Genomic DNA, 27,605 nt, shown 5'->3' with positions numbered 1-27,605 from the left:
TATTGCACAGGGGTGTACTCACTTCTGGGGGGGGGGGCACAGACCGACCATGAATTCGATTAGTTGATTGAGTAGCTCTGACAGTCAGTCTTTTTAGGCCTGTTTGAGAGACATATGTTTTTTTAATTAATTAATGTTTTTAACTCATATGTATTGGTTAAAGACATTTGATGTTTTTATGAGATGAGTTTGTTTTTAAATCTATAAATCTGTACATGTTTAAATCTATAGGCAAATTAGATCATGTATGAGTTCATTTCAACACCTACTCCAAGAGATCAAATTTGAAGTTTATTTTTGTTCATTCTTGTTATTGAGGTTATATGTCATGATAACTAAGACATACTGTATGTTTCAATGTTTAAATCTATAAGAAAAATAAATAATTTGCCAGAGGTGGAAAACCCCGGCTTCAGAAAGTAAAAGTCCTGCCACGTATTTGTTCCACCCATGCACTACACCAGCAGAATTTAATTAGCACAACTCTTCAGCCAGGTAGATGAGCTAATCAGTGAAATTACCTTGTTTAGTGCATGGCTAGAACTAATACATGGTAGGACTTTTACTTTCTGAAGCCGGGGTTTTCCACCTCTGTAATTTGCATTAGGTCATTTCAGCCCCTGCCCCAATCTGTTTGTTTTTTTAGAAAATTGAGTGTCCCACTTTGACAATTATGGGTGTCTCACTTTACCAATATCCTCTAAAAAGATTTGGGGTTTGGTCAGTTGAGGTTTGAAGAGGCATCATTTCATCTGTGTTTGGTATTTTTGCATTTTAATTTTTAAATTGTGTAAAAGATAACCTAAGCTTTTAAAAATTAACTTATGTTGATATATATGACATTAGCATTATAGTAAAAAGAAACCCAACATGATTATAGACCTCTGCAACAAACGACTGATTGGCAACCGAGATGCAATTTCCAGTTTATACAGCGCCTCCGTGTCTCCAATTAGCCCCTTATGCTAGGCGTTTGAGATGGCTCCTTAACTGCCAGGTAGATCTGGTGGGTTTCAGTAATCAGTGTGGGGGATAGAAGTAGACGATGAAGACAGAACATCACAATAACGTTGTTGTAGCTTTTATGGCAGGGTACCAACGCCTCACACTTGTGTTAGATAGATCGCAGGCTTTCATTCAACGGCTCAGTTGTTCAGGAGTTGTTCGACAACTTCCAGTTATCCAGAGCAACGCGACCATCACATGCGGTCTTTGGTGCACACCCTCCCCAAAAAGTAATGTATTATGTAAGCCGTAGTGCTAAAGTAACAGCACTCACGACCTCTGAAGAAGGCTGACGTCAAGCAAGCTGCATCTGTGTCCAGAGCTGTAACGAGCGAAATCGAAAGTTAAAAATTGTGCGAGAGGACTGAAAGACGCTATTATAAGGTAAAATAAACTAACCATAAATAATCCACTGATTTTAATGCTGGGATTAAAAGCAGAATGCCAGAAGTTATCTGACTGTGTTTATGACAACGCTGTAACGTCTCAGGCAATAATGTATTTAAATTTGAAAGGTTACCGTGACAGAGCACATGTATGTATGTATGTGGCTGTCTGTGTGGATACATACGATACTGCCATATTTTGTACGATTATTTGTAGGCATACTTGTTTCTTTGCGTCATTAAGAGCACGCAGCGTATCTTTAAGCCTGGTGTCCTGCTAGTTGCATTTTAGTACAAGTAGCGGTCGTACTTACAGGAATCATGGTTTACCCCAACTGCAGTATTCTACAACGCTCAGTGGGTGTTAGTAAGTGAAGAATAAACCAGTTATACAAGGGTATTGCAGAGAATGCCAGTGTATGTTTTGTTAATGTCAGACTTGGATCAGTTAGAATAACTGTTAAATGTTTAACTGTTAATAACTGCCTCCCTATTCAATAGGGCAGTGTGCCTCATCAGCTGCTCATTTAAATGAGTTATTAAATATGATATGAAATGAGGTGCATCCTTTCAATACTCGTTCAGTATTTTGGGCTGTATGCTTTTATATGTCTGTTTGTGTGAGTGCATATGTGGGTGGTGCAACTCAATGATTAACTGATGTAATTCTCCTTTGCTCATGTCTCACCCTGTAGAGACAAGATAGGTGCTGAATCCCCCAGTTTCTGTAACACAGTGAGATACTTGTACCTCTTGTTAGGTGTTGTGGCAGGCAGGGTGGTGGGTTTGTCACCTCTTGGGTGGGCACTGGTTGGTGGTAAGTGTGTACATGAGTCCAGTGTGAATTTACCCCCATGAAGGGTCTGCGTCAGTAATATGGTACAGCGGTTAAGGAACATTGCTTGAAAACTGACAGCTATTGACAGCATGACTGATTTCATCCTGTTTCTCATATATGGTACCAGTCAAAAGGTTGGACACACCTGATGAAGATGGGAAACATGCATTCAAAGACAACTTGAGGTAAAGGCCTATGCTTAAATGCTTTAAATTTGTTTCTTAAAGAAATAGAAATAATGAAGTTGATGCCTGTGTAAGAAATATTTTTTAAAAAATATTTTTGGCTTGAAGAATCTAAAATATAACATAGTTTTCATTAATTTACATTTTCATAGATTTCATTTCATTTCATAAAGTTGATGTTCTGCATCTCATGTCCAGTCTTAGATCCATTGTTTTTCATCTCCATTTGCCCTTTTTTATGTAAAGTTAGGTACAGGGTTTAATTGCGCAGAGCCAAAATAAATTTGACTGGATCTATAGAGATCCAGTACACACTTCCAGTCAAATTTATTTATTTATTTATTTTTAAAATTATTTTTCACATTCTAGAATAATAGTAAACAAATCAAGACTATGAAATAAGATTCTTCAAAATAGCAAAAAAAAGGAATTTCATACATAGGCAAGTAGGCATCAACTTCACGATTTCTATTTGTTCAAGAAACAACTTTCAAGCATTTAAGCATAAGTCTTTAGATCAACATGTCTTTGAATGCATGTTTCCCATGATCCTCATCGGGTGTGTCCAAACTTTTGACTATTACAATGCAATATACAACAGAAGTGAGTACACCCCTGTGCAATATCACTTAAATGTCAAATGATTCAAAATTGTATTTAATAATTGCATTTCTAAGTTGGCAAATTGAGTTACACCTCTTATGAACTATCAAAAACAAATACTTTAGAAAGAAAATACAGGCCTCAAAGTAGAAACTCAATGCAACAAACGTGAATACACCTGTGATCACTGACACACAAGATGGAAAATCTGTGATGATTGCAACAAAATTGAGTACACCTGTGATTTCCAATTAGAGTAAGTGCGTGAACATGGTTATAAAATGACCTGTGAACACCAGAACAAACAAAACGATCCAAGCTGGATCGTGGATATAAACTGTTCCATGAACAGTTTATCTTTAATTATGAAGGTAATGTAAGCTAACTACGGAGAGATGGCTAACGTTAGATCAAGCTATCCAGCAGCTTGTAAATGCACTTCAATAAAGCTGTGTAATGAAATTATCCAATTGTTCGTTGTCATAACATATGTCATGATAGTTTAATATTCATTCATGTTAGTTACGTGCATGTTCTTTTTGGTATAGTGTCCGATGTAGTAGATGGTAGTTTCGTAATACAAGCACGGTGCTACATTGAATCTGTTGGCAAAGGGAGGCAAAAGTGACAAAAGGAACACGAGCGCAGAATCGACAAATGAACGCTACGTACCGTTTGTTTAGTGCCAAACGCCACTGATTTCATGCAGTAGATGATTGTCCCTCAGAGTTCAGTCAATGAGAATACATCCATATGAATTACAGCTTTAAACTACCAATTTAAAGATGAGAATTTTATGATGACATCTCTGTGCTGTAACATCCTAGACAGAAACTGGATGATGCACCTGGACTCTGATGGAGAGGAGCTTGTCCAGAGCTGAACTAGAGCATAGGTCAGCCTAGCTTGAAAAGTGGTCCTAAATGCATTCTGTTTTGGGACAATAGTGTCAGATCTGACACATTTTTTGTTATTTGGTAGGCATTTTTTGTGTGCATCCGGATTTATATAGTAGTCCCGTTCCAGTCTTAAGTGTGCATAGACGTAGAAAATGCATTCAGTGTAGCCCAACTAACTAGCTACCATTTCAGTTATAGCAAATGTTAATGTTACTGAACTGACATGTTGCTGACCTCTTTCAAACACAACAGCCATAAAATGTTATTTAGTAAAATGAAATGAATTAATTTTTGTTTTTTTCTAGCTAGCTAGTTACTGCAGTTTCAGGTGTGTTGGCTGTGTTTGTATCCTTAAATGAGGATATATGGTACAGAAATAGGTGTTTTTAAAGAGTCAGAGACAGACTACAGGGCTGTTGTAGTTATTTCTGTAGGAAATTCTCAAACTGGCATAACTCTCAGTGCTTCATAGGTATGGAGTGTTCCCCACTGGCATATGACTTTGCTGCTGGTATACCTGTCATTCTAGTTAATGTGGCAATTACAGTCTTCAGTATATTCTGTAAAGAGAGGAATTTTTTGTGCTTTTTTGAGCTTTTCCCCCTTCTATGGACAAAGTCTGTTCTACCGCACAGTGCCTTGGAGTGGAGAGATGGTAATCCCTTTCCCCTTACTTACCCCATTCTCGGTGGAACGGTGTCAGTCTGTTCTACCGCTATGGCTGATGACATGTCTGGGAATGAACCTGGACCATTAGAGTCAAGCTGAGTACATTTGCCAAGTGTCTTCCAGAGAGCAACATTAGACAATCACGGAAGTTCAAAATCAATATGTCAAATTTTTGGATTTGAAAATTTGCATGGGTTTAAGTGAGTTAACACAAAGACTAAATGTACAAAGTATACATAAATACAGTAAGTATAGATGGAGCTGATGTTTGTGGTAGCCTCAACAACATGTTTGTGACCCCAACTGAAAACTTCCAGCATTTCAGAATCTTTGTGAATTAGAAAAGCTGTAACTCACTATCTTCGTGTGCCTCCTAAATGACTTTTTGGTCAGTGAATGGGATGGTGCTAAAATGTAAAATGTTTGGAGTCAATTTATTTCAGTTCCAAGTGATTTAGGTGGGCTGCCTATTCTCATATATTATGACCTCATTTCTCTAGCCATTCTACTGACATATTAAAGTTCACACGTGGGCTTGTCATTTGCTTCACTGTGGTTGCATTTCTTTCCATTGTCACAATGGTTGCTCACTCATTGCATATACTGGTAGTGTTTTTTCATTTTGAGGTGATGTCCATGGAGGTACGTCTGTATTTTAAAACAAAATTAAACTGGAAGCACCAAATAATACAGTTTTGTGTGATTAAATAAATACCCTCTTTCATGGTTAAATAAGACTGCTTTGCAATCTGCAGATACATTTTTTGAAACCTTTAACTTGGTGGCAACCAAACCAACACCCACACTGTTTTGAAACACCTAGGTGAAAGTGGTTTGGATATCATATGCAGGCTGTTGAAAAACAACAGTATATTATCTTTTTTAATAGAGGTGAAGTTCCACCATGTCAGTTGAATGTACATCACTGTACTTACTGGTCATATTACATGTACATGCTGCAGACGCATGCCACTTGCGAAGGCTTGATAACATAATAATGCAGCTGCATTAGCCTACTTTTCAAATATCAGATTAACTGAAATTTTCAAGATGTTTTGTACAGTTGTTCTATGTTTGATTTTGTATTGAGCTGTACCTTTTTGACTGTTTCCATTACAATACTCTGTTTCTTTCTTTTTTCTCCTCAGTTCACTGTGAATTTTTGGTTTACCATGTTGAGATGATTGACAATGGTTTCCATGACAACGTTAGGCATTGGATGGGGTGGAGCTTCGTTACTCTGCAAGTTGTGAGTTCTCCGCCCTACTCCATTGAATCATATGTTCATAATTGTTATTTCCTGTTCTACCCAAGGAGGTCCAGATATGTCTTCTTCTGTCTGGGTATCTTTTTCTCCCTTTCCACATTTCTCTGTGTATTTGTGTGTTGCGCTGTGTTAAGTGGGTGTGGACTTTTACACGCTTTTACCATGCTGCTTTGGCAGTTGATTCTTTATTGTCAGTGTTTGGTGTGATGGATCGTATAACACATGTTCTCATGTGGTACCTTCTGTGATGGCTTGTCTTTAAACAGAACATTGGTTGGATCATTGATAGTATTCATATCTGTGATGTAATGCCTTGGCTAATATTGTGCTATCTAGACTGCCACCTTTCTTTCAGTGGCAATGCTGCATGGGAAAAAAGCTTGGTAAGGACTTAGATTTACATTGTCTAGATAGATAAAGCATTCATAAAATGTTCTTATATAAACATGACATATCAAACATGCATAACACAGCAGTCTATGGTATGAATAAGCCTTTTCCTTTTTTCAAGACACCCCCCTCAACATATTTCATTTTCAAATATCTCAGTAGAATCGTGCCAATGGAAAATGTCTTCCAGCTTGCGCTTTCTGTTGGTGCCGTATTTGCTGCCAGCTGGATACAAAACTGGTGACAATAAAGTGACAAACACTAAATTCCTCGGCAGTGTCACTTGCACTTTAACTACAGTTGCCATTCTGAATCAATAAAGTGCACTGTTAATAAAATACATGGCACCACTGTATTGCTTTCCCACGTGTCCAAAAATTCTACTCCCTTGAGTGCAATTCCTCAAAACTCCAAGTGCCCATGTAAATTGGTTGCCATCTTTTGTAGATACTTGCTGCTTGACAGCACGTAATGTCACTAAGATCTTTAGGTTCCCCTTTTAGATTAGTTAGAAAAAAAAGCAGTGCAATGGCATTTCATTCATAAGCGTCATTTGTGAAGCTTGTGTGTAGCAGATAGCAAAATAGTGGTAGGTAGATTATGCAGAAATGTAAAGTGGTATGTCAAGCTCTATTTGATTGTTATGTCATATTACATATATGAATATTTTATGAATTGTTAATGTAGGTAGACAAAATGTATACTATGCAGCCTGCCAGTGTGATAACTGGTGAAATAAACACAACTGATGTGTAGTAAAGCGTTTGCCCCTTCCTGATTTCCTCTTTTATTGCACGTTTCTCTTACTGAATGGCTTCATATCATCAAATAAAATGTAATATTAGATAAGGGAAACTTGAGAATACACAAAACATAGTTTTTAAATCATTATTTCATTCATTTAATAGAAAAAGTCACCAATTTCCCATATTGTCCCTGTGAAAAAGTAATTGCCCCCTTAGTTTTTAAACAAAGACAGCAACAAAATTTTAGTTGATAATTAGATTCAGGTGACTAAACACAGACAGGTTTGCAACCAGCCCTGTTGAGTTTAAATGGCATATATATTGAACCTGCATTGCACCCCCAGACAGACCTCAGCACACCCCCAGTTGTCTCCTACATAATAGGAACGACCTGTTGGTTTTTTGGTTGTGTTGTATTGCACCTCACTTGTAAGTCTCTTTGGATAAAAGCATGTACTAAATGAATAAATGTAAATATAAATGTAAATAATATCTATGACTTTTTTGTGCACCCCATGGATTATAATTGCGCCGCTCTGTTTTTCTGGCGCCAAGCTTATTCAACAGGCACGCAATGCCACAATCAAAGGAAATTCCAGAACCGCTAAGAACAAAAAGTTGTTGAGATATATCAGCTTGGAAAGGGTTACAAAGCCTAAGGTTCTTGGACTCCGCCAGACCACCGTGCAAGCCATTATCTCCAAATAGAGAAGACTTGCAGGAGTGGCTAATATTCCCAAGAGTGGCTGACCTGCCAAAGGGCACAGCGGTGCCTCATCCCTGAAGTCTCAAAAGATCCCATAAAAACTTCTAAAGAACCGCAGTCCTCTCTAGCATCAGCTAAGGTCGGTATTCATTCATGAGAAGAGACTGTGCTAAAATGGATTTCATGGAAGAGTAGCAAGGCAGAAACCACTGCTCAACAAAGAAAAACATCAAAGCTCATCATACATTTGCTAAAAAGCACCTGGATGATCCCCAGGAATTTTGGGATGATATTCTATAGACAGATGAGTCAAAAATTGAACTTTTTGGATGGTGCAAGTCTTCTTCATCTGATGTAAAGCAAATACAGCATTCCACTGTAAGAACATCATACCTACTGTGAAACGTGGTGGCAGTGCGATGGCATGGGGATGTTTTGCTGTGACTTCAACAACTTTCTGTCCTTGAAGGAAGCATGAATTATTATATATATTCTCTATATATTCTATATTATATAGAGGTTTTTTTATTCAATCACTTTTTTGAATTGGGGGGGGGGTTGTTAATGAACAGAAGGAAAACAGGAAAAGGAAAACAAAAGTGAAAGATGGACGCATGTAGTACTGAGTGCACACGGCACAGGAATCCAATGGTATGAAATAAAGGATGAGAGATTGTATGAAAAAAAGGTTTAAAATCATGTAATGTAAGCAAGTGATGCAACATTGTTTAGTGCAGTGTCACTGTAGCTCCCTCCCACTTCCTCTTTGAGCTCTGGGTAAGAATGAAGAGGGGAAAGTCCTGTAAAGTCCCCTGCAAAAGCCCCCCCCCCTATCCTTTCACTCCACCTGCAATGGCAGTAGTCTTGTACTATTTGTTGCAAAGCATAAGCTCAGCTGTTGAAGGAAGCCTCTGTGCACCATGAAGTTATTACACTTTACAGTAAGTCTGTTTCTCTGTCTCTCTGTTTTAACTGCTGATTATATTTGGGGTTAGTTAATGCAGAAGTCTTGTGAAGATTTTGTACATTTATGAAAGATCCTATTCATTTAGTAACTGGAACCAGCCAAGGTGGACAGTATGATTGTATCATAAATACCCAAAGTGGGGCTTTATGCTGCTAATAACGAAGTAGTAGTGCCACAGCCTTATCCTCTATCTTTGTTTTGCTCAGACAAGTCTACAGTGAAACTACAGTTGGAAGATTAGGTATTACAAGTAAGACAGTATCTCATGGAGTACACAGAGCCTGAGGACACTGTGTCAATTTCCAATGATTACTAGGAAAAACCTACATATAAAATGGCTGCGCAGCAACTGGTTTGTCATTCCTGTAAACCAATTGTTTTGAATTCACCAGTGATGTTTATTTTTCAACTGTAAGTTCTGTTAGCAAATAATAAACTAACACAGTAGTCAGGTGTGTTTCAAGTGTGGTCTCAGTCCAGTAAAAACATAAGGACAGATCCAGGTTAGGTGAAACCAGGATCAGTTGGAAGTGGGGATTCCAGTTATGACTGGTTGTAGAAATATTATGGAAAACAGACACATGAATTGCTTTTTTCAGCATTTTCTGAAAACAATAGCTACTATGATGTATGTGGCCAAAATTCTTTACATTCTGCATGAAGAGACCAGAAATAACCTTTCCACAGTGGAACAGCTGGCTGTTGTGACCCTGCTTAGGGGCTGTGATCTATTGCATTGGCCCTTTTTAACTTTTTCTTTAGGTTTTCAAACGCAAGCAGTATGGCCTATAGTGTTCTGCTACAGTAAAGGGATCACTTCCACAGAAAATCCTAGTTGAAATTGGTCCTTTTCCAGAGGAGGCAGAGGCCCATCCAGAATGACCTCTTGTTCTTTTAGGATGGGTAGCAGTGAAAAGTTTGGACACAATTTTCTTTCTTTATTTTTACTATCTTCCACATTTTAGAATAATAGTAAAAACATCAAAACTAGATGATAGTAAAGACATTAAAGCTGCAAAACTGGTGATGTGTATACAGTATATATATATATATATATATATATATATATATAATGTGTGTGTGTGTGTGATACTGTATACACCATATTAGTACATTAATACTCTATTTCTTCTTGATGATTAGTCACTGGCAACTGATTTGCTATTCTGCATGAATACACTTGCTCTTTGGTGAGGTGTGTTTTATTTGCCTTGCTGAAAGGGATAAGAGCATGTGCCCGATAAATAAGTAAGCGCCAGAGCTCATTCCTCAGGTCATCCTGGACTATACAGCTCAATATTTCCTTCGCCCCTTAGGCCCCGACTCCCACAGCCCGCGTGTGATGCAGGTTCCATTGTGGGGAGCAGCAGTTTCCCTGTTCGGTTACATCTCAGCTTCCTCTTACTCAGTAGTTCTTGTGTGTGGTTGGTGACCTCACTCTGAGCAGGGTGTCAGTGGAAACTGCATGAAGAAAGAAGCCCCCACATTTGTGCTTGCTGTAGAGTGTTCAGAAATCAATTTGATGGACATCAAAATACAGGAATCAGTGGTCCTTTCCTTCAAAAGAGTAACTGTTGTAAGAGGACTAAAAACAACTTCCAGGCAGTCCCAACTGCCAGTCCAGGTCTTTATGGGACTTTCCTGTGTGTATTGATCTCCAGTTAGGTGAGTTGCCTCACTAAGTTGCAGTGGCCCAAGAAATCTTTGGTATTCTCAGTACCTTTGTTTATAAGAGAAATGCAAGACAAAATTTCGAGATTGTTTGACCCATTAGATTGTTTAAATGGTTCTACTGTTTTTGGCAGATTATTCTTTAAATTCTTATTGTGTTATAAAAGCCTCAGATGAAGTCTCAGGTTGTTCTGCACATTTCCAGCTCCTTCACAACCAGTCTTAGATCCACAGTTTCATCTCAGTTTGCCATGTTGTTCTGTAGTTAGGAGTTAGGTGCAGGGTTTAATTTTTAAAGCCTACCTTTTTATATTTTTATGTTCTCTCCCACTGTCTCTCTCTCTTTCTGTGTGTGTGTGTGTATATATATATATATATATATATATATATATATAATATATATTAGTGTGTGTATATATATGCTACAAGTGGTGCAGTGTGGGTGTATGGAGGTGGTGAGTACAGACTGCAGAAAGGAACTGGGGCTGTTTGTTCAGTCAGTTAAGCCCAGCCAGTGGGTGGGTATGTCTTCTCTGATGGCAAGAACGTTGTTAATGTTGGCTTGTGTCCATGACAGCAATTACTTTTAATTGCAAATTGGGAATGGTAAGACACAAGTTAGAGAAGTAATCTGTAACCATATTCTCTCTCTCCCTCTCTCACTCTCTTTTGCAGGTGTATATGTACCTGGCAATTTGGGTCTTGATAGGCGATGCTAGGTCTACCTTTGTATATAAAGACATTCTGGATGAACTGGTAATCATGTCTCCCTTGTTGCTTATGTCGAAAAGGAGAGAATATTCTCAGGTCATGTTTGTTGACAATAGACCAGATTCAGAGATTAAAAGTTTCCTGTTTTGGCAGACAGAAGGGTTTCTGAATTTAAATAAGAGTTCAGTTTCACTCCTTCTCTATATATTTCAGCATATCTTGTTTAATTTCAAATAAAAAGAAAACATTTCCATTTATGGTGTTTCTAAGTTTGTTAAATAACTGATTTGTGAACATTGTTATGGTGCACCAAATAGGAGAAGAACATCACCTAAGAATGCATTGAGTCATTTTTATTAGTCATTAGTGTAATTTCATTAGCCACTCAAATAATAAGCATTTTTCATTTTCATTTTATTATTTCAACCCTTGCTGTCAATGAGGGAGGGTGTGGACAAATGTGCGCTGTCCTCCTAAACATGTGATGACACCTCATGCTAAGCTTGTGCAGACAGGAGTTAAAGGAGGATACTTTATATGCTTTATTCAACTGACCAACAAGAGTCACTGATGTGCAGTGGAGCTGACCTCTGGCCGACCTAACTTCCAGTATATCCAGAATGAAGTCAGCTTGTTCCACTGTTATGTATTCCTAGTCATCATTGGCTGATGGCATAGCTTGATCTGAACCCAGGCTGTAATGCTCAACCTTGCAATTGCGATAGCAATTGGTTGCTGGTTGAGACACTGGGGAGCCCCCCCCCCATCTTAAAAATGCTAATCTAGAACTTCTCAATGCCATGAACACTCCTGTAGTTACAAATTTCACATACTAATCCTGATGTATTTTAAGACTATACCCTTCAGAGACTGATTGATTGGGTGGAGAGGGAAGTGTGGCCTTTAAAGAATTAAATGGCAATGCTGGATTTGAACTGCATTGAAACTACATTGCATAGAAAATTGGACTGCATTGAAACATTAGCATTTTTAATATCGTAAATCAGATTATTAATTGAAAATGAATTAAGTTGCTAATGTTTTTAATGTTTGAAGATAACTTGCAGTGTATTTGAGCTCCTCTTATTTTATTATTGTGTCACATTATTATTGTGCCAAGTTTAGTAGTTGGATGGACGGATACTTTTAGAAACTTTCATCAGTTTACTTACTGTTTTAGTTAACTTCAGTGTTTTTCATGAATCTTTTTTCAGGAAGCGCTTCTGCCAGTGGATTATTTGTTCAAAATTCCACCGTTAAAACAACGTTGTGATGAGGTAGGGGGATACATGCAGTAAAGCACCATGAAACTGAAGTGATTTACCCAGCATAGACCTGGTGCTGTCCATCTTTTAATGCCACTGATATTTGACAGAATGAACACTGGGTAATTTAATATGATGGTCTGTTTGTCAGTCACCCAAAGATGATTAAGGTGTCCTTTTATTTTATGGTTCCTCTTTCTCAAGGAGAGAGACAACTATTTCCAAGTCCAGCAGACTCTACAATGTTTCCATTGGAAGGAAGAGAAGAGAGAAGAGAGCATATGTGATAGAAGAGATGCTGTTAAACGTTTATTGGACAAACTGAATCGTTGCAATGTAGAGGTGGGTTGATATTTACTGTTATTTGTTAAGGAATATTCAGTTTGCCTGTATATTTCTCTTCATGTTAATATTTATGTGTGTCACTGTCTTGGTCATGCTGATGTCTGTCTCTGTGCGTGCATGAGAGAGTGTGTGTCTGTTGAAGTTTAACAGCAATATTGAGCAGCAAAATAACATTAATTTCTATAATTGAATAATGTCAGGTGATGTCACTATGATGTTCATTCGGGCAAATAAATTATGCAGCATATTGTACATTTCCCTTGAAATGAGTCAGTGATGCAAGCCTTTATGCCTTCACAAGCACAGCACACTAGGAACAAAACTGCTCTCTCTGAAGTGAAGGAAAGTGAATGGCTACTGAAGTCATGTGGAGCAGCTCTTCAGCCCAGCCACTCTCTACAGTTTCCATATGGCCAGCTGTTAAACTAATCAGTTTCTTCTTGCTCCCTTTGTTTCAGGTAAACGAAGAGCTCTGTAGGCACAGCTCTGAGAGTGTCTCTGTTTTAGAATTCAAAGAGAAATATGGAGAAGCTTACAAGAAAGGTACAGAGAAAAGAATAACTTCACAATATAGTGCTCATCATTAAAGCTTTTAATTATTTTGATGAAAACAGTAAAATAATGTTCATAAAATTGCTGCAACTGGCTGCGGAATAGCTTCTTCCCAGGCACCGTGAGACTGACAAATTCTGCGACTCACTGAACAATTCAGCACTCCACATCTGGGCATCATTACCCACCAGGGAATTGCTTTCTTAGACTGAAACCTTGCACTTTGCACTTTAAGTCTGGAATCTCACAGAGAACTACTGCTATCATTGAACAATTCTGCTGCTATGACTACTACTCTGCTAACTTGTACTCATATTTATATATTTATTTACCTACTTAATCTTTCGATGTGTTATTGTGTGCGTCCCCTTTTTCAGTTATTATTACTATTCTGAACCGGGACCTGAGTACCTCATTTTGTTCCCTGTCATGCACAACATATCCTGGAATGACAATAAAACATCCTTATCCTTAATTTAACTGTTAAGTGTGGAATTTCTTTACTCTTATTTATTAACGATTGTGCCAGGAGCACTGACATTTTAACGTAATTTAAAAATCTTTTATCCCTGTGTCTCTTAGGTGACAACATATCATGTGACTGTCCACACTCAACTGCCATAGCTAAACCTGAAATGGAGGTTACAGTGCCTGCCCGCACCCCATCACCTCATCCTTCCTTATTAGGTAACTTTAATGTATAAAAACTTGTTGTGCACATTTATAATCCACTATTGTCTTTTCAGTGCATCAAAGCTAATGTATTCCAATCACTTGGCTAAAGTGATCCAGGATTGCCTGAACTTTTCAATTATCATGGAGGGTATCCTAACCTCAGTCCTCAAAGTCTACTCTGAGTTAATTTGGCTGATCAACAAAGCCATGCTTTTGAATAGTTGAAGATGCAAACAAAGCGTTCTGTCTTTTGAGCATTTTATTTGTATTTTTATTTTACACTGGCATGGTGACAGCACATATTACTGCATAACAACAAGAGGGGAAACAAACCACACATATTTTTGTGGGGTTCACACAACAAAGATCAGTGAAAGAATTAACAAGAGAGAGTAAAGCACTGATCTTCAACAAACATGACAAGGTGGGAAACAGCAGAATTGCTTCAAGTAGAAGCACACCAGGAACAGCAGTTAGAATACCAAAAGTGGTACAAAAAATACAAGAAGAGAGAGAATGATAGTGAAAATAGATAGTAAAATATAATAATAATAACAATAATAATAACAACAACATGTAGCCTAACCAATTCATTCAACATACAACATATAAGGGATAGTCAGGAGGAAAGACTTGGAGGAGAATCCTCTCCCCAAGTCTGAAACACTGAAACACACAGTGCATCATTTGAAACTGTCTCGTGGATTTTGAAATTGCAACTTTATTAATATATTAATATTGTTCCTCTCCATTGCATACTCTAGTAACTGTAACATGTCACAGTAACCTAGTGGAATTTCCTAAAAAGCAAGAACAGAATCATACACATGCTTCAGCACTTATTTTTGCAGAATGGATCATCAGTTTAATTTAATCCTGAATCTTGATTATAGCCAGGAACTGAATTAATAGCATTTCTAATTTGAAGAAAAAGTGTGATTTTGGCAATTTATGTAATGTAAATGTAAATGCAATGTAAATGTAAATTTAAGCTCTGACAATATGTTCAAATTATTTTATGTTTACCCTTAAGGTCATTGGTTGTATATGTAGCAGTTGTTTCAGTGCATAAATTCATCATCCTTATTCTGATGAAAATAGTGGTCATAAAATTGCTACAACTACTATTTGGAATTAATTTACTTGTATTCATTGAAGAATTGGCTGTCAACAACACTAACATCTCTTATCTCTGTGTTTTTTGACTGTATATTTTCCAATTGTCTACATTCAGCCACAGATGCTACAACAACAGAAATTTGGACTACAAATTTTAGATTGACTACAGCTACCAAAGAAAACCCCACCGCAACAATAAGCACGACCACAGCGATCACAACTGCAACACCTGCAGGAACAAAGGTTACAGTACCTGTCCCCACCAGTGCGCCCTCTCCTATGTCATTAGGTAACTCTAATAAATCAAAACCTGTTTTGCACATCAATCCATGATGTCTCTTTGTAATGTAATTCTATCTGCTCAGTGTCGGCCAGAAGCAGATGGGCTCCCCCTCTGAGCTGGGTTCTACTCAAGTTTTCTCCCTGTTAATTAGGGAGTTTTTCCTTGCCACTGTTGCCTTAGGCTTGCTCTCAGGGGGTCTCAGGCCTGGGAACAATGTAAAGCTGCTTTGTGACAACTTGTTGTAAAAAGCACTATACAAATAAAATTGAATTGAATTAAATTGAATTAATGTATCAAGGCTAATTGTAACGTATTTGGTTTGGTAAAGTGTTCCAAGGTTGTCTGAACTTTTGAAATATTAAGGAAGGAATCCCAAGCCCAGAAATATACTCATTGTATGAACCTTGATCAGCAGGAAATGAGTAATTTCTTTGTTTGGCTGTTTAATGTAGTGAAGCCATTGTCATTGCTTATGGAGGACAATGCGAACAGAGCTATAAAAGTAGAGCAGTGCTGTGTTTTCTATCTGTTTAGGTACGATGTTTGTACCAACATATCTAAAATTACTTTTGTTTTCAATGTGAAATACTGTTGTATGTCTTGAAGATGACTATGGACACAACAGTGAACAAGACTATAGTTGTCACAATTACAGCCTTTCTCCCCTCATCAAAAATTCCAGATGTCACAGACTAAATAGAACCTCTAGTGTATTGAATGTCAGCATCCTCATCCTCACCCTCATTGTTTTATTCCTCTTAGAAAACTGTAGGGTCGCAGGTTCAACCAGTGGAGCATTATTAGGGATCGTGATTGTAGTTCTCTCCATTGCTGTGACTTACCTACACACCCAGAACAGACGACTAAAGAGAGCACAGGTAAGAAGTGCACTATGTACTAGTGTCCCAGTATTACAACAACCGTAATGTTCAATCAGGATACCTATATGATGTATTAACAGAATTATTTTTCTGTCATTTACAGGCAATGATAGAATATTCATACAGGAATCGACAAAACGGAGATGAGGACTATACAATGCATCTTGTGTAGGTAATGAGCTGTTTTACCAAGAGGACATATACAGGCAGAGAGCACACAGTCCAACCCTGTTTGCCTGTCACTCACTTCACAAGTATATCTGCATTGTTTCTTACAACACTTCATGCTGTAACAAGGGCAGAGGAAGTCCAAGGATGTCTGTGGAGGTCCCACAATGTCTACCTAGAATTAACACTGGTACAATATTGGCTACTGTAGTCTGGAAACAATGAGAAACTATTAGGTTATAATAAAAGAATGTGCTAGGGGGTTAACACCGCGCTCTTTCCTTCTTTAACATTTGTTGGTATAATGTGATGTACCATGCTGAGGAATTGTAGTCTCCAGGCAGTTAGATTATAACCAACAAAATGTTTTCACCATTTTTTTTTACATCTTGGGGGAAGGGGATTAAACTTGGCAAGCAGTACCACCAGAATTGGGATGTCCACACTGTAGGGAGTGAGTCACTTGGTGATAGGAGTAATTTACCTTGACTACAACAGAATACACCTCTTTTCCCTGGTGACTCAGCAGGATATGGGGAAATGTATGGGGAAAATAGAAACCACCTAAAAGGGAAGCAAAAGTTCACTGCTGAAAAAGATTTAAGGTCCTCTTTATATTCCTTTATATTCAGACATTGACATAGTCACTTTGCTTCTGAGTCTGTCAAAGAATGACTCGTCTCTCATTTACCTAGAGAACTGTGTTTATGGGGCAATTAATCCTCCTCCTGTCATCTTATGTTGTCAGTTTTTCTGTTTTGTGGAAATTAAAATTTTGTGAAAGCATTTCACCCCATAACAGTGGACTGAAATAGGTGAAATAGGTGTCTTTTGGAGTTCTTAAAAATGAGCTATGTGTATCTCCTAAGCGGAATAGCTTGTAGGGAATCAGGTTAAAGACTTGGTTAAAGACACAGGAAGACCTTCATTTTCAAGGTCGCATCCTCATTTTGTCATGTACACCACAGAAATGCTCATGTGGGTGTGAGAAATTATCCATTGCAAATAGTATGTGATGTTTATATCTTTGTGAAACAATTTTGGCAGATACTATTTGCACCCAGGTGTCCATAGTCAACAACGATACTTACACCCGGGTACACCTAGCCAATATGGCTATTTACACCCAGGTACACGTAGCAAATATGGCTATTTACACCCAGGCTAAATAATCAAAAATCAAATGCAAACACACCTTAAACTAGTCAAACTAGCTAGTAATGTTAATCCGCTTTAAGATGGTAGTGTTAACTGTCTACACCTTTTTACAGTAAGGAATAGAACTACATGGCAAAACAGCAGAGTATTTCTACAAACTGTAGGATATGTAAAAAAAATATGACATATCCAAGCCCATTTGTCCAAATGATGCTAACATTTACCATGATTACAATGTGGCTATCTTTCTAGTCTAAATGGTGTGTTCAACTGAGCTAGTGTTTTTACCGGTTAAGCATTATTTGCATGTAACGATAAACTGCGTTGTGTCTACCGCGCAGTTCAGCCCTGCATCCTGCCCAGACTCGAACCCACAACTCACAGCACCTTGGATTGGGAGGCGAGTGTAACAGCAACTGAGCTCCAGGCTGCTAGCTTTCTTGCTAGCATGCCTCTTGAATCAATTTCAATTATACAATACATATACATTAGGAAAATAGCCTGGCAAAGTGTATGTTTTTTGTTTACTGTAACCTACCTTGTATTGTTCGCACGTCCCTCCAAGTTCGACACAAGTCCGCAAAAGTATGGGAACCACATACCAGCACCGTTGAATTTTGAATTTTCTTTTGGCGCCTGTCGCAGGTATACAATCGGCCATCGACAGTGCCATCTACGGTTAGAGATGAAGCTATCCACCTACATAATGAAGTGATGTGCAACCAGGCACGCAATGTTAGGCTTTTCTGGAGCTGGGTGTAAATAGAAGAATGCCTGCATTCCACTATTAATACCCAGGGTGCAAATAGACACTCCATACAATGTTTCTACCCATTGTGACAAGTTAGTGAATCCTCAGTGGCTGACTTCTGCAAATGCAATCCCTTTTTGGACCTCAGTGTGTATAGTATGGCACACATACACACTAAGTGCTTATAACATTTGTTAGGCCAGTGCTTGACCTCCTTATCTTGCTTTCTCTCTCTCTCTCACAGAATGGACAAGTTATATGATATGCTATACATGTGAGATGGACCATGTGTCTGGAACCTCATCTCCAAGAAATGAATAAAAAAGGAGAGACACCTGCTACCTCAGAAAGAGGATAAAAGCATCCCAACCTAAGGGCAAAAACCAAAACCCAGACAAAGAGTGCAGGCAGAATCAAACCATGTGTTGGCACTGGATTGTGACTGGTGGATGTTGTGGTGACGCATCAGACTTGCTGTTCTCTATAAACAGCCTGGATGTTTCTAAAAAACTTTGCGGGGAAAGTTCAAAAATGTTTTAAAACATGCTAAAATTGTATGTTCCATGTATTACCATAAATTAAATCCAAATGCCAGTATTTACTTGGAAAGGAGAAGGTACTTGATGTTGTTGAGCACAGAAGTCTGGGAAGGCTGTAAATGCGCCTATTTAAATAATACTTTAATAATACAGAGAGTCTATGACATTCATGAATGTATCAGAAGTATGGTATACTTACATGGTTCTAACTTGGTTTTTGTGTTTACTCTGATATGTTAAATATGCTACTCTGAAAACACTGGGAACATGGATAGCAATAACATAAATGTTATCATTTATGTTATTGCATGGATTTCCTCAATATTGACTGAATTCCTTTACAGAACCTGGGGAATTAGAAGTATATTACTGTGCCATTGATCTTGTCCTGGCAACCAGGGGGGAGGATATTTTGGAAAAAATGTCATCAAAAAAATAGACACTTATAGTCATTTGCCACCTTTTCCTTTAGTCACAATGTGTTTTTGTCATCTCAAGCAGCCAGAGATGCAGAAATGATAACACAGTGCTGTACTGAAATGACCAGAAAATCTGCTGGACACACATTTGCTTGGCATGTTAGGGGCTGCAGCTCTCAATTCACTCCTGTTACAATTTGAAAATAGTCGTAAACTATGGAAATAAATTGACTGTGGGTACCGCACTCTCAGATTCTTCAACAATTGGTTAAAGTCATTTAGGAGCTCCTGTTTTCCTGCATGTATCGAGAGCAGGTGAAGCAAAGAGTTACTGCTTCACAGCAGCATGGTAACACCATGTAGGTAATATGGCCAGTAGATTAAATCTCAACCATCACAAAAGGAGAAACACACCTTGGTAATATTGCAAAAACACAACCTAGAGTGTTGAAGGATAACAGAGAACTCAGTGTTTATAGGAGTACAGTCATGTTTTAGGAGAACATCCTTCAGCATTTATAAGTAAACCTGCAATTTTGGTAGTCTGTGTTGTGTATATATGCTGACCGAAATATTTATGATGCAAATCTTATATGGATGACTACAATATAAAAGGGTGTGAGAGGAGCTGTTTTAAGCAGTATCTGTAAAATAACATTCAATAAATAATGTTTCTCTGTTCTTTGTAGATTAACAGCTAAGAAAACACAACACATACAATCAGTGACCACTTCATTAGGTCCACCTCTCTAATACTGGGTAGGACCCCCCCTTTACCCCCAGAAAGGCCTGAATTCTACCTTTACCCCCAGAAAGGCCTGAATTCTGTGTCATGGATTTAACAAGGCGCTGGAAACATTCCTTAAAGATTCTGCCCCATGCTGACATGATTGTTGCTGTAGATTTATTGGCTGCATATGGGGGGGGGGGGGGGGGGGGGGTTTATGGGGGTTATAGGGGTATGGTTATTTGGGTTACTGTCACCTTCCTGTCAGCTTGGACCAGTCTAGCCATTCTCCTCTGATCTCTGTTGTTAACAAGGTGTTTTTGCCCACAGAACTGCTGCTCGCTGGATGTTTTATGTTTTTTTGGACCATTCTCTATATACTCTAGAGACTGTTGTGCGTGAAAATTCCAGGAGATCAGCAGTTTCTGAGATACTCAAACCACCCCGTCTGGCACCAACAATCATCCCACAGTCAAAGTCACTTAAATCAGATTTCCTACCCATTCCAATGTCTGGTCTGAACAGCAACTGAACCTCTTGACTATGTCTTTGTAATTTTATGCCTTGATTTACAGATTAGATATTTCCATCAACGAGCAGGTGTATAGGTGTACCTAATAAAGTGGTCACTGAGTGTATATCTGGAACCAGAATGAGAAGCAGTTGTGAGTGAGAACTTTAATGGAGTTAAATAACAAAGAAAAAGAAATGACTGATTCACTGCATTCATCCAAGGTAGTGAGGTCTAGATAAATTACAAACTGTATCCAAAAATACCCTCTCAAACATTGCAAAATTGGAAGGAAGTGAGATTTATAAAAGAAATTGCAATTCAGTTAGTGTTTCATAACTCTGAATTAGGTTCATATGTGGGCATTAAAAATGTGATTTACTGACAATTTGCTTCTCTTAAAGTCACTTGTTTAGCCTCTTCCACGGTGTTTCTTTTGGAAGAGCAACCTGTATATCCAAAGGTATAAATTGACGTATTACAAGTACTCTTGTTACCGTAAACTTGTTGGCTATTTTTTCTGTGGGATTTGTCGTTTTTGTGGTTTTCTGCATTACATATACATACATATTGCAGATTTTATTTTACTTTTAATCAAATTCATTTTGAATAAAAGATTCTTGTTTTTACTCTTGTTTTTACGCTGCTTTTCTACAAACTGAATCCATTACGTTGTCTTTGTTGCACACAATGCATCCAAAGCAGTGCTGCACATGCTTATTAAGCCTATTTCATCAGCAGCTGACCACACCATTGCCCAGGGCACTCTACCTAATAGTCTGTAGCAAGTCAGTAGTCAATCAAATCAAAATTTCAATGATTATATTTTTTCTGCACCTGTTAGCCAAAGACAGTTTAAAGCATTTACATTTATATTTATTCATTTAGCAGATGCTTTTATCCAAAGCGACGTACAAAAGTGCATATAGTGGGCAGACAGGCACAAGGGCAAGATGTGTACAGGTCATACCATGCAGATAGTGCTAAAGCTGAGCGCAAGGTCGGTGTAGCGAGCCAGAACTAATCTGATCTAGGATTACATATATTGAATACAATCACAGGGTGTCAGGGCTCGGGCAGGGATTCAGGCGCAGACAGCGAGACAAAGTGCACAATGCATGTTTATTAAGCCAAATCGGGAATCCAAAAAAACATGGTCAAAACAGGCGATGTCAGAAAACCAGGAAAGCACAGCAAACAATACCAAAAAATCAGATCCAAAAACATGGTCAAGAAAAACAGGCAAAAGTTCAGGCAGGCCAGAAAAACGGCTTGTAGCGACACATACAAACTCAGACGAACTAGCGACGAGACATGAAACAAATGGGGAATATATAGGGCAAGGCTAATGAGGAGATGCAGGTGTGCAGGCAGGCAGGTGGAGACGGTCAGGTAATCAGGTGGGCGGAGAACAGGGCAGGGCAGGAACACAGGGAAAAACAAAAGCACATGGACAGGGGAAACAAAAACAAACCCGGCTAAGAAGCCGCATTCCTGACACAGGGACAGTAAAGTACCGCTATACTACCTAGGCAAGAATGTGCACAATACAAGGCAAAGCAGCCTTAAGCAGGCTTGACTAACTAGTTAATTGACCAGATGTCATGTTAATGGAGGACACAGAGGAGGCCACTACCGAGGACCAAAAGGATGAATGTACCTGGCCACAACTGTGCAAAGTACTCAGCTTGGAAACACAAAGGGTAGTAGTGTCAGTGGAGACATCAACTCTTACACTAACCTGAAGACACATGGTGAGGTAGATATCAAAAGATTTTGAATAATTATTGGACAGGTAGCAAGCTAATTAAAAAAGGCTAGTCTAGCTAGTTAGCTGGTTAGCTAGTAAATGTTACCACGACAGTGGCCACTTCGTTGTTAGAACAGTCACTAGTGGCCTCCAGGATAACAGCCCATTGTAGTAGTGTTAACTAGGTTAGCTGATCTTAGCAAAGGACTTACAAAAATTATGCTTGCTCGCCGCTCGCTAGTCACTCATGTATTGTATCTCTTGATATACTGTTATAATAGCCAGTGTTACATACTACCATGAAATAAAGCACAGTGGAGATAGTAATTTCCCCCAAAAATACTTAATTTAAGGAAAACACACAAATTAAACTACACACACTCCATTGATTATCCTCTTTGGGCACATCTGAACAACAGTAATTCAGAACAAGTCTGGTATGTTTGAAGAGTAAAACATTTTCAATTTTGTAAAACATCCTGGATCATGCCTATTCTAAATGAACTGTAACCTCCAGAGGTGGAAGGCCTGGCTCCTGATAAAAGAGCCTGACTTTGAGGTCTTGGTAAGTTCTTGGTTTCTTTCCAATCAGGAAATGAGTCATATCTCTGTATTGCTCGGAGCTGTATTGTAAAGTACATGTAGAAAGCAGAAATATAGTCTGCCATGCCAAGGACGCATTCACACAACTCCTTTTTGATCCAGCTGGTACAACACAGCACAACCACAATGATTTTAGTTGCAACTTTTCATTTCAGTTTCCATTTAGAATTAAAAGATTTAAAACAATTTCTGTTTAGTTTCTATTGTTAACACACATCCCATTGTCTTTCAGTTTATAATTATCTTTCCATTTCTGTTTCAGACTTATTATTAAGATTTCCAAAAGCATGCCAAAAAAATAAATAAAACAAATGATAAGTTAGAGATTCCTGCGATTATTTTCAGAGCAAAAGTCTCCTTTGCGGTTCACTCTCTTTTTACTTCTCTGCTACTTTTTACCTTGTTCCATTGAACCAGGGGGGTGGACAGCAGACCTCCTGTCCGAACAGCACCGAACAAGGAATCACAAAGCCAGTACAGCATCACAAACTGTGAGTACCACAAACCTAGCAAAGTACCACAAACACAGTACGGCACCACAAACTGAGAACAGTACCATAAACCCAATACAAGAAAATACAAACCCAGTACAGTACCACAAACTGAGAACAGTACCATAAACCCAATACAAGAAAATACAAACCCAGTACAGTACCACAAACCCAGTACAGTACCACAAACAAAATACAAGGAAACACAAACCCAGTACAGTACCACAAACACAGTACAGCATGACAAACCTAGCAAAGTACCACAGATGCAGTACAGCACAGCAAAGCTGGTATAGCACAGCAGACAGGTTATTCTGTGACAACACCCACCTTCCCAGTGGCTAGTAAGTTCAGGACAGAATCCTGGGTGCTCAGCTGGCATCCTATGCTCTCCTTGTCCCAACTATATGCAATGGGCAGCACACTATCTCACCACCAGACTACTGAAAGAGAGAGCATCTTGTGGAGTTGATCTCTCTGGTGTTTGACAGTTGATGGATGATTCCTATCAATTTCCAATGTACTGCATTAGTTTTCTGCTGTTCTGTCAGCATTCGCATTTATATATATATAAAAAATAACCATAAAGTGACCAAATACACTGTACTATTTTAGAAAAAAATCCTGAAAACATCCTTGAAACAGTTTAAAGTGCAAATGCATGGAATAAGACACATGAAATGTTGTTATACACTACATTTCCATTTTTTTTAAATCACTCACACATAATGCTGGGGAATACAAGAGAAAGCTTATAAAATGTCATTGACATAAAGCCTGCTATAATGAAAATAATAACCTGCCACACCTATGGCAACCTATGGCTCATCATTTATTCAACTGCCCAGCCCACACACCACAAGTTCAAGCCTGTAGATTGACAAAGAGACAAAGATTTAAAGGATTATGTACAACGTTGGCATTGCTTATGTCTTATATCTTGCCTTAAGGTAACATTGAAGAGTTGTTTTCTGCATTATGATAAAAATCATAAAAACTATTCCTGGACCCTGAGAAAGTGCTGTTGGGAGACTCCTAGAAAACTGTGTAACAGCAGAATGTAATGAAAAATACATCATATCACTGCATCACTTGGAGTGTACAGGCAATGTGGTGGATAAGGGATGGTATGGTGGGCTTAGACTGTGAGTGAGACCCTCTATCTAACAGTAGCCAGGGCAGAGACATCATAACCTTCACAGTGCAGCCTTCCAGGCATCTTGTCTGTTCAGGCAGGTAAATGCTAATAGGCAGGGGCCACCACCACAGAATAATTTGTTGCCTGGATGGCAGGAGAAACAGAAAGAGGTGGGGGAGAGAGAGTGAAAAAGAGAGATAGAAAAGGAGAGAGGGAAAGAGGGGTTGGTGGTTAGAATAGGGTAACCATGAATGCATGGTGTGGCATGCAATGGGGCAGCATATAGAGGTGAGCTGTAAGGTTCAGACCCATGGCCACGAAGGCAATCCAAGATCATTCCACCTAACAGAGAGCAGAAATCTGCTAAAAACAAAGGAAGGTTCCTCTAGAAATTAGGTGACAACAAGGGTAGTTCTTAGCAGCATAAATTTCCTACAGCCACAAGCCACCCTCCTCTTCAGTACCCAGCTTGATTTATAAGACCAACTATAAAGACAGGTTTTCAGTACACACTTAAAAGTAGCCATTTTGCCCGATTCTTAGATATAATGTGGTAGGCTGTTCCCTAACAGTGGAGCTCACTGTGAAAAAGCTATCCCACTATATTTAGTTTGTATTATTTTAGAGCCACTAAAAACCCTCTGGATGAAAATCACAACATGATCATTCCGATCAGAGATCCAATGACCCAAAACGCCTCACTGAACCTCCCAGCCCCCCCAATTGTCCACTCTCACATACCCAACTCTCCACAGAAAGTTCAAGATGCGCAGCTGTTCATCAAACTGTTATTAAACACTGACACCCTCATGTATAGCTGTAAAGTGGCATCTGTTTGGTTTGAAATCAGTGGTGTTGTGCTTATTTTAAACTCAGTAGTGTTTCCCTTTTTCTGTTGCTGTTCTGTTTTGTTTTAATGACTGCAGAACTACAGCAGCAGGATTGGAGGGAGCCCTCTGTTGTGACCAGATGTTCTCTGTTTCTCTACCTTGACAATGAGAATATCACCTGGGCCTCTAGCAGAAACTGAAATGGTCTTTTTATATTTCCTGATGGCAGTTATTTCTAGTTACATATGACATATATGGACCAATCACTGCATATTTCTGTCATGGCAGTCTGCTTTTGTTCCAGTGCGACAGTGCATGTGAGCACTGTATTAAGGGAGATAATGAGTGTCAGCTGTGATCTCTATTGTAAGTGAAGTGTTAATATATTTCAATGTCCAGACAGTTATAGTGTGTAAACAGCTGCACTGACTCCAGCTTGCCCTCTCTGTGTCTTTACCTCTCTGTCAATCTCTCTGAGCTCCTAGTGAATAACAATAACAATACAAACAATGCTATCATTAATAATAACAGTAACACCAGAACACAGAGCCACCAACTGCAGTTTTCTCTCTCTGTTACTCTCATTCAATGTCATCTCTCCTCTTTTTCTTGTTTCCCATTAGTCCCATCATTTCACAGATGTGTGGGTGGTTTGAGAGGATGTGAGTAATTACATGGGTCTTGTGGGAAATGTTTCATAAGGACTTTTAAGTTCATGACAAGCTCATTGTATGTCAAATGACACTGTTCTTTGTGATATTACAACAGGTTCTGGCATGATCAACTGGCAAATAAATCTTTGTAAGTAATGTATAAATCTTTATGTCAGTGCTCCTGCCCCCTAGCTGTTGTTGTTGTTCTCCTGGCCCCCTGTCTGTCTATGTGAGTCCATGTACTTTTGTTTTCCTTTGCGCTTCAGCCCTGCCCTGCTCTCCGCCCGGTCCCCGCCCACCTGATTGCCAGATCGCCGCCACCTGCCTGCCTGCCCACCTGCATCCCATCTCCTCGTCACCCCAGCCCTCTATCTTCCCTGCTTGTCTCTGTCCCATTGCTAGTTTGTAGCAGTGTTTTCTCGCCTGGCCCCGCCGGGTCTCCTGTCTGTTAGTTCCCGATCTCGACCCTGCCTGCGCCTCGACTTTGTTTCTGCCTGCCGCCTTGCCCCGTTTGTCTGATTGCCTGCCTTGCTCTTGATCCTGCCTGTTTTGATTTCGCTAGTTTGTCTGGTGATTGCAATAAACCCGCTAGGAACCTGAAGCTCCCATGGGCCGTGTCTGAGTCCTTGCCTGAGCCGTGACACTTTATTTTTTATTAGATACTGTAAGACACCAGTAATGCTGCCACAATAATATTTAGATTATGAAACTCTAGTCACAACACGTCAATTAGTCCTTTTTAATTGACTAAAAATGGTGACCATTTTACACTGAATTGCAGTTATTTATCAGACACTAAATCCTATCCACAAAATATTAGTTCAGCCAAAGTGATATGTTTTCATACCTGAAACATTCCTGTTGTCACTTTTCCAGAGTTCATGCTAACCTTTTTACAGATTCATTTGTGATTCTCACCAGAAATGATGGCACCTTTGAGTTCGTTGTTCACGCACCAGCAATGTCCTCAGAAAAGATTGCCAACTTTTAAGTATTGCTTGGGCATTTCTGTTTTTGTACCCTCATCTGTACAAATTATGTGTTCTGTCACATCCATGTACTGGGAACCTTCTCTGAGGAAATCTGAAATTTAAAATTTAAGTCGTGTGAGGCATTCCTTCTAGACAATCCATCTGTTACTGAGTTTCATGATTTAAACCCCAGTGTCAAAAGATAACGGTTGAAGTCTGAGAAATTTTTGACCTCCTAGTCTAGAAAAACGGGTATGAGAAAGGAGATCCTTCTGATACCAGCCTAAATACTGGTGTGTAAATATACTGACACTGATAATGATTTCTCCTTGGCTACAAGTGAGTTTTAGGGTTGGGCAATATGAAATTCTTACTATTGTTATGCCATCCTGGGATAGTGCTACACAGAAAATCTGGTTCTCTATGTTAGGGCACCTGGATTTCTTTTTTAATAAATCATAAGTGTTTGATCTTTGTTTCAAATTGAAATTATTTATTGGTATTTAACGTTCATTCAAAACACAATATGAAACAAGTTACAAAAACGTGCAAGATAAAATATTCCTACATGTTGTCATATTTTTATATTCAGTTATTCTGCTCCCTCCACTATGATGGCTAATGAAACTGGTATGTCATCCACATGTGGTTAATATGTCCATTGTGGAAAAAATGAAGCAATGGTGGGCTGATTGGTCAGAAAGATGGGTAGACTCTGGGAGATGCATGACCA

The 27,605-nt window shown here is 38.8% G+C and overlaps 1 protein-coding gene across 1 annotated transcript; it reads left to right on the top strand.

The window, feature by feature from the left end:
* The first annotated feature begins 1,369 nt into the window (after positions 1-1,369).
* Positions 1,370-18,898, top strand: LOC118790888. Its single transcript, XM_036548017.1, has 11 exons — positions 1,370-1,389; positions 5,734-5,834; positions 11,008-11,088; positions 12,258-12,320; positions 12,513-12,650; positions 13,112-13,196; positions 13,788-13,892; positions 15,115-15,288; positions 16,045-16,160; positions 16,267-16,335; positions 18,485-18,898. The coding sequence occupies exons 2-10, from the start codon at positions 5,766-5,768 to the stop codon at positions 16,333-16,335; spliced, it is 900 nt and encodes a 299-aa protein (XP_036403910.1). The 5' UTR covers positions 1,370-1,389; positions 5,734-5,765; the 3' UTR covers positions 18,485-18,898.
* The last annotated feature ends 8,707 nt before the right edge of the window (positions 18,899-27,605 follow it).

This window comes from Megalops cyprinoides, chromosome 1, assembly GCF_013368585.1.
Source record: "Megalops cyprinoides isolate fMegCyp1 chromosome 1, fMegCyp1.pri, whole genome shotgun sequence".
Classification (NCBI taxonomy): Eukaryota; Metazoa; Chordata; class Actinopteri; order Elopiformes; family Megalopidae; genus Megalops; species Megalops cyprinoides.
This window is presented reverse-complemented; position numbering and strand designations above follow the sequence as displayed.